This window comes from Enoplosus armatus, chromosome 14 (assembly GCF_043641665.1).
Source record: "Enoplosus armatus isolate fEnoArm2 chromosome 14, fEnoArm2.hap1, whole genome shotgun sequence".
Classification (NCBI taxonomy): Eukaryota; Metazoa; Chordata; class Actinopteri; order Centrarchiformes; family Enoplosidae; genus Enoplosus; species Enoplosus armatus.
In genome coordinates this window covers 3,132,124-3,140,128 of record NC_092193.1, presented here as the reverse complement: position 1 = coordinate 3,140,128, position 8,005 = coordinate 3,132,124, and the positions used below count along the sequence as shown (strand labels likewise).

Genomic DNA, 8,005 nt, shown 5'->3' with positions numbered 1-8,005 from the left:
ATTAATTCCCGCTTGACGCTCGAGTTGGTTGAGGAAGTCCGAGCAATATCAACCGGGAATAACTCAAAAATGTCACTGTGAAACTATTATATGTTTACCGTAGTCACATGAAAACACCTGGGGGTCGTGAAATTCAACTTTGACACCAGCAAAAGACGAACGCGACTGTGGCTAACGTACGGGGCTCGCGGTTGACATCAACCCGCGGTTGTCGCTTCTGTTGATCAGGAAGGGGGGGTTTTAACAGCTAACTGTTAAAGTTAAACAGCAAAGTCCCGTTTGGGATATTTGTGCAGTTATCACACAATGTTTGAACACGTTAAACAAACACCAGCATACCAGCGTTTACTTTTCTTTCTTTTTTTTCACCGAACACTTGAGACCTAACGGCGGATTTGACAGATGACCAGCGGAAAGTAGCATTTTTATCCGTCTAGCTAGCGAGAATTTCGCCTAAAAACCCGGTTCGGTACTGGTGGCTGTCGGTCAGTCAGTCCAACCGACACGTCTCCGTATGTACACTCGTACACACATTAAAGAGGCTATAACACCGCGGACACACCAGAAAGAAATACCTGCACGATAATTACCGGTCGAGTCTAACGTTATTTCCCGGACTTAACTAGTTAACCCTATGATATTTTCAGTACGCTAACGGTAATGTCACGGCGCCGTTAAGGGGAATGCAACATGCACCATAAAGTACGATAATGTCGGTATAAACTGGTACAGACACTTAACTGGCGTTAACCTATGTGAGGGTTTTTTTTAGTGGGGGGGGGGGGGGTTGATTGGGTGGGGGTGGAAGGGGGTGGGGGGTCAAGAGAATGACAGGAAACTTACCTGAGAGTTGAGAAGCCATGGGTGCGTGCGGTGCGGGACGAGTCTCTCGGTGTTGTCGGTCAGCGGGACGGAGCGGCAGCAGCGTCCAGGGCCGGAGCCGCCATGTTCCTGTGGCTCAGAGGCTCCTCGGCTGTTTATCTTTACCAGTAGACCCCCCCCCTCCACAACCACCACCAACCTCCACTCATCTCATTACCGCACTGTAGAGCTGAGCGTCTCTCTCCACACTTCACTACCGACAGCTCTCTAACCGGGGCAAGCTGAACGAAAACATACAATAATGTTTTGTATTTTTGACGGTTTGGAATCAAAAATGAAATCAATCAAGATCATTTTGAAGCTGAATTACTTTTAGGCCACATTGCTCTGTGCCGTTTGGTTTTGACAGAAAGTACAATAATATAATATTCCTATGGTGACTTCTAGCATGTATGTTGTTCTCAATAGTTAATAACGACCTTATCCTACTTTTTAGTGTTTTTATTTCAGTACTATTTCACTAATAGTCTGTGTAGTTCACAGTGACCATGTATATTGTTTTACATTTCAGTATCCCTATAAGGACTGTCTGGCCCTGTCATTGTCTATGCACTTACCTTTTTCCAAAGGAAATTGCATTTCTAATGCTATTTTCCTCTCAATGTATCCTTAATATATTCCTTGAAAGTCTTATAGTTAATTTTGTTTGACTAGTTTATTGAACATTTATCTACAGAAATACTGTAAAATACCAGATTTTTTATAAGTCATCCCTGGCCATTTGTTAAAAGGTACTCTAAAAATCAAATAAAACATGATTTACAGTGTCTGTGCAAATCACGGGTGAATAATCACCTTACAACACTGTGTGCTGTCTGCCATTACTATCACTGTAACATACAGTTTCATAATCTACCACTAACATTCTCATTCTTATTCTAATAGAGGTTTATATGTGCATACTGTATTCCACCACTGAAACTTGTCTCTGTAGTTTGGTAGGCCTACAGCACCTTACGGTGTTTCCGTGGAACTCGGGTTAAGGTCAGAGATGTCTGCTTTCAACATGTAGGCCTGTAGTGTAGTAATGTGCTGCATGATTCATGCACTGTAGCTCTGTATTTTAAGTGGTGAAGTTGATTTCAGTAAAGTCACCTTTCGGCTCCAAAACAAATAGTTTATAGTTGATGAAAACAGATGAGACTCACTAAAGAGGTCGACCACAGGTCAAAAGTTCTGATTATTACTCATTGGAATATTGGATCATCATGATGATCTAGTTGGGAAAATATTCAGCCGCTCAAAGCTGTTTCTGAGTGGTAAACTTCAGTATTCACACAGCTGCATATAGTTGATATATAAACATTACCATGAGCCATCCCTCATTAAGATCTAATAAGAATTGTCACAAATAATAATAATTCTCATTCACGGCCAGAAAAATACAACAACACCTCACGGTAGAATACTGTTGATCATTCAATATCTTTTTAACAACACACATTCACATTCTTTACAACACATTTATAACATTTGTAATGTTTGGCATGTTGCAATATTATAATTTACTGTCCCAGTATAATTAATTAGCAAATACTGCCACCTAGTGACTGACTGAATTTGTGCAGCATTTCTAGAACAAGTGCTTAATCATCAAGACTGAAAAGAAAACCAGACTAGACTAAATAAGAGTTTTAATGGGGGTCTGGATAGAAATATATATCTCATCATGTAAAAGCATCTGTCATCTGTCACAGTCAGCAGCCTTATTTCTTCCGACTGACCTTCCTTTACCCAGCGCCTCCATGCAGGTGTGCCTTCATCACATATCACTCCCCAGGTAAACACAAATTAATGTCCAGGAAAATCCTGCTCAGAACACATGAGATAAAGTGAACGCACACCAGTAATGGGGAGGTGCCAACCACTTAACAAGCAATACGTCGTTGACAGAACAAATGTTTTGAGACCTGTCCCCCTCAAGGCTTCATACATAAGCAAACTCAGTGATACACAGCACAGCGTATGCTGTATACACTGTATATCACTACATAATGTGCATCACTGTATATCCCCTTTACTTCATACACAAATGCATGTGTGATTAAGTCCCAACAAGGAGTCTTGTAAGTCTATAAAGTTGGCAAACTACATGTAAGCAACTGCTACCTCTTAAAATGTGTCTTATACCCATGTTAACTGTTTTGGCCTTGTTAAACTTTGACACAGGCTGCAGCTCAGTGCGGGTGAGTGCGATTGTTGATCTTGTTTTGTATAATCTGAGTCAGGAAACATCCAAGGCAACAAGTGTGTCCACCATCCCTGATTCTCTATTAACACACATGTCAATCAGCATATCGAAGGCATTTAGTCATAAACATTATGCCGAAATGTGATCATTTTAGATCAGATGGATTTTCATCATCCTGTCCAAATGGTCAATTAGAGTGCGTTTCTTCTGGGTCTCAGTGGACATCACAGGTTACTCTTCCATTTGATGTTCTGTGAAGATTCGTTTGCTGAGGGAAAAAAAATGACATTTGTATTTTAGCTAATAGTCAGTGAGTGCAAAGCGTTACTTTCTAAATCATCAACAGCACATGCAATCAACTTTCTTGGCCCCTTAACCTTAATACCACATGATACCAACATCTGCGTTGCCAGATATGTCTCAAATGACTAATTCAAATTGTCACTGGCAAAAACCAATGCTTAAAATTCTCCCACTATTTTTTTGCAGTGGTAGTAAGAGATGACGTACCCAGGCTGATCTTGCCTTCTTTCTCCAGTTTCTTTAAGTGATGGACCAGGTTCACATTAGCTGCTTGGTGCAGGTATTCAGGGGTGTCCTACAAGACAAGCAGTGAGACACATCTGTCATTGTACACCGAACAAAAACAAGCACAGCATTTGACTACGATCACCTCCACATACACAGACTGGTGGCTCGGGTGATTGCTTGCAGGCTGCGTATTTTCAGGTCACTGCCAGAGACTTATCATAGTTTCAGTATCATAATTTAGTATGTTTACTTTGTATTTTGAGCCTGCTCCCACAGTGACCTGAAAGCATCTCCATCCAGTGTGGATGCCTCTAAACAAGCTCATCCGGAGCTGCAGAGACTATATTTTACAACAGTCCAGATTTGGTTTAAGTGTTCAATACTGCTGGTCTTAGCTTTGGTCAGCCCGTTACTACATGGTGGAAAAAGAGTCAGAGTAACAGACGGTTTTGTCCTGACCTTATAGACGATCTTGACGAGCTCCATTGAGGAGAAAGGCTTCCCTGCTCCATCCTGAATGGCTGCCAGGATCTGCTGCTCTCTTTGGTCCCGATGGCTGATGTAGTGTTTGATCTTACTGCCAGCATCCTGAACCACAGGTCCGTGACCTGCACAGAGAACAGCAGCAGAGCTTTTGTCCAAACATCTGAATGACTTTACAATGAAGCTTCAGATTTGTAAAATCAGTTAAGTGGACGGCCACAATTTTAAGAGGCAATGGTGCATTTCATCTTATAAAATAAAGTGACAGAAGAAGCTTCTTGTTATGGTTTGTCGGTTGGCTTGACTGGAGTCAGTTGATTGACTGGAGGTGGGTCTTCCTACACCCCCAGATATCGGCTGAAAGTCGTATTTTGGAGCAAAAGGTATAAATCAATGAGGCAACACTGGTGGCATTGAAATGATTAGTCAAAGCTGACCAACAGAAAATGAATCAACAATAATTTTGTTAACTGACAAATCACTTAGAGCAAGCAAAAATGCCATAATAAATAATAATAATAATAATAATAATAATAATAATAATGAGGATAATCACTATAGCAGCCATAAAACAGATTTTAGGCATATTAAATTCTGGTAATTACATGTAAAAAAAACAAAAAACAAAACAAAACAGTGAGAATTAATACTAAAGGGATAAAAAACATGAAATATGACAAGTGAGCTTGTGACTGAAAGGTATCTGGTTTGATCCCTGGACCGGCAAGATAAATCTAGATGGGAACGTGAAAGACCAGCCCTTGCCGCTCAATTATTACTCCCTCACCTCTGAGATGCCCTAGAGTAAGACAGCTAACCAACTGTTAACTCGGTCCCAGTGGGGGTGAGCCTTTCAAGAAATAAAATAGTGTACCACACGTGCTCACTCACCAGGGTAGATGAGGTCGGCCTGAGAGTCCAGCAGGATCTTCAGAGATTTCATGTAGTCGTAGAGGTCCTCGAACACGGCTGTGCCTTCGCCCAGGATGCAGTCTCCAGAGAAGAGCGCCCGCTCCTCCTCCAGCAGCAAGGCCATGTGGTCATCAGTGTGGCCCGGGGTGAACAGCACTCTGGGAAAGAATGTATAAAACATGGCCCTCCGCTTAAATAACTGACTGTAACAAGTTTCAGACATCACCATCCAAGTGTGGAGTATGATACTCATCAACCACGCATGGTAACACGTGTTTTGATGTTACTGTGGCACATTCATCTTCTCAAAATATCTTCAACATATTGTACATTTTCATCCTGAGAAAGGCTTTTTTTAAATTATATTATTTTGAATGATGTTTCTCTAGAGCATATTATTTACAGTATGTCTTTGATTGTGGGTTTTTATTTCCTAGTGAAAATGCTCTCTAGATATATAAAACTGAACCAACTTGAGTGTGGCCCCCTCTGTCTGGACGACATCTCCATCTTTTAGGTAAGTAAAGCTTTTGTTTCCGGCTGTCTCTCTGACTTGGCTGGAGCGAGGCAGTTTGCTGACTCGGACCTCAGAACCTGCAGGAGGGAGAAGAGAGAAATACTGGACCAACAAACACTGACTGGACATGTTTTCTCCTGATCCATACCGTTTTTTGCAATCCGAAGCATTCCGAAATTTGGATTATTTTATAACTCTGACTTAAAAGTGAACTGACCATTTACAGTTTCCAAATTTGTATTTCCAATTCCAACAATACTGTAGGAATGAACAGTGTATAATCCCCCCCCCCTACGGGATCAATATAGTATTTCTGATTCTGATTTTGATAATCTTTAAATTTGTGTTCAGAGGTCAATAAACCTGTTCCACACATACTGTCCTCACCGGTGATGTCCCTGCAGATATCTTCCACTCCGCCCGTGTGGTCGTGATGCCAGTGTGTGACGATGATCTCCTGGATACTGGTGTTGAACTGCCTCAGTACCTGTTTCAGACTGCTGATGTATTCAGGTACAGCAGCTTCCCCAGTGTCTATCAGCACTCGCCTGGAATATAATCGCACATTATCTACAGTATACATATTTAAGCCTTTAAAGATAGCTATCTGTATTCATATACAACAATTCTGCTCAATTATTAAAGATTTACATACTATTTATATCTTTTATAGTTCTTTGTTTTACTTGCATGTACATAACCCATACATACTCTATTGGATTAGGCGTTGTTTGTTTTGGTTGTTTTTGAATTGCTGTCTATATTTTTGCAGGCAAGTATATTATTTCATAACAGATTGAAACCAAACTTTTACTCATGTATAACTTCCAGGCTGCCAGAATGGGAATGTTGTTTTAACCCACCCACTCCAAATTATTAATATTTCGTATATTGAATATATGCCGAAATAACCAGTGGATCCTGACAATTCTAGATACATTTTCAGTTTTTGTCTATACGTCATGTATTTTAGCACAGAAGCAAGAAAACACTGAATTTAAAATATTTGTAATGGGATTTGGCATGACGTTGTTTTCGATGAACAGGGCTTGAGGGCTACAGGGACTTCAAACCTAACTGTCACGATTATGGCCAAATGGTCGTTTCCCGAATACAGATATTCTGGAAAAGAAAACACAAACGTAAGCTTCACTTTGCTAACAAAATAAACGCTAACGTTAGCTTAACCTTTCCCCAGTGCCGACCAGGTAAGTGTTGGTTCCCTGCAGGGTCATCGGTCCCGGGTTACAGCCCAAGACCCGGACAACTCTGGCAGACAGCTGCTCTATCCGAGGAATAATTGCGCTCATAACCGATGTAACGTTAGCTACACAGTAAAAGAAACATAGGGAGGTAAAAGTCCAAGAAAAGCTCTTCAAACAGGATGTAAACAACGGAACGGCACGTGAATACTGTTTACTTCCTGTATGTCCCAGAGCAGCCTTCAAAATAAAAGTCTCGTTTTAACGGCTCACTTGTGTCTCTGTTTGATGCTGTTGTTCATACTTCTATACTGTATTGTTAACATTTGGCTTACATGTAACTTAGTTGCTTTATTGTTTTGATATGAATTGTTATTGTTGATTATGGTTATTGGTTTCTATGGCCATGCTCTCATTTGCTCCCGTTCACACATACTTGTACATACACACATTTACACTTTAACACTCTTGCATACATTACTTTCACATTAGTGCCATATGAATTCCCCGTACAAATGCATAATCAAATAAATAAATGCATTCAGTTAATGCTCCGACAAAAGCAATTGCAGCTCCGACCAGGCTGGTAACAACTGAATGGGCTCATTACTGGATATTAACTGAAAATCTGTCACAATAAATGTCGTCTGACCGACACAGAAATGTCAGTAGCACAAACCGAACACTAGCCGGCGCCATTGTCCAGTCTGCTCATAGCTAGCTCACCTCTCACCTCATAAACTCCACCAAGCCGCTGAATTATCAGCATTTCACAGAATGAACATTTTATTACTCGGTAATGATTATGATGCTTGCCAACTCCTCACAGTTCAACCCAAAATATCAAAGCTATCTGGCTTAATGACTGTTGTTATTGTCCTCATTAATCTTGACTGTTTAAATGGGTGTTTTTATTACACCTCAAACAGAGGAAATCAAGGTCATTAAAAGCTGTTTAACCACATAAACTACCAACTGAATGGCTGCTGCTCTGCATCTGATCCTCACCTTTGACCTCTCTATAGGGGGGTTAATGAAACATCACATAATTATATATACATATTAATTTGAGAATTAATTTAAGGAAGATTTCAGGGACCTCTTAAGGGAGTTTTGCACTAAAGACTGTCTGCAGGCCTAATGAAAAAGCCATCACATGAAGAAAACACTTCAATATTCCTGTTATTTTTAATGAAGAGGAATGCTACCATCCTAGTCTTGCAGTTAACATAGATTTAAGTTTATTGGACAATATGTATACAAGCACATCCGGAGCCAGTCAGCTCC

At 40.6% G+C, this 8,005-nt stretch overlaps 1 protein-coding gene across 1 annotated transcript; it reads right to left on the bottom strand.

Annotated features, from left to right (window-relative positions):
- Positions 1-2,499: 2,499 nt before the first annotated feature.
- lactb2 (lactamase, beta 2) lies at positions 2,500-6,854 on the bottom strand. The gene is made up of 7 exons (XM_070919222.1): positions 6,705-6,854; positions 5,904-6,064; positions 5,473-5,593; positions 4,979-5,157; positions 4,064-4,212; positions 3,584-3,671; positions 2,500-3,341 (listed from the first exon to the last, which is right to left on the bottom strand). The coding sequence occupies exons 1-7, from the start codon at positions 6,824-6,826 to the stop codon at positions 3,298-3,300; spliced, it is 864 nt and encodes a 287-aa protein (XP_070775323.1). The 5' UTR covers positions 6,827-6,854; the 3' UTR covers positions 2,500-3,297.
- Positions 6,855-8,005: the final 1,151 nt, after the last annotated feature.

What these genes read in the sequence shown, in the direction of transcription:
- lactb2 (XM_070919222.1), bottom strand. Translation starts at nt 6,826, where the DNA reads ATGAGCGCAATTATTCCTCGGATAGAGCAGCTGTCTGCCAGAGTTGTC. An exon ending in GGCCGACCTCATCTACCCTG is followed by an intron (nt 4,213 to 4,978) that starts GTGAGTGAGCAC and finishes TTCTCTGTGCAG; the next exon opens with GTCACGGACCTGTGGTTCAG. An exon ending in TCGTCAAGATCGTCTATAAG is followed by an intron (nt 3,672 to 4,063) that starts GTCAGGACAAAA and finishes CTTGTCTTGTAG; the next exon opens with GACACCCCTGAATACCTGCA.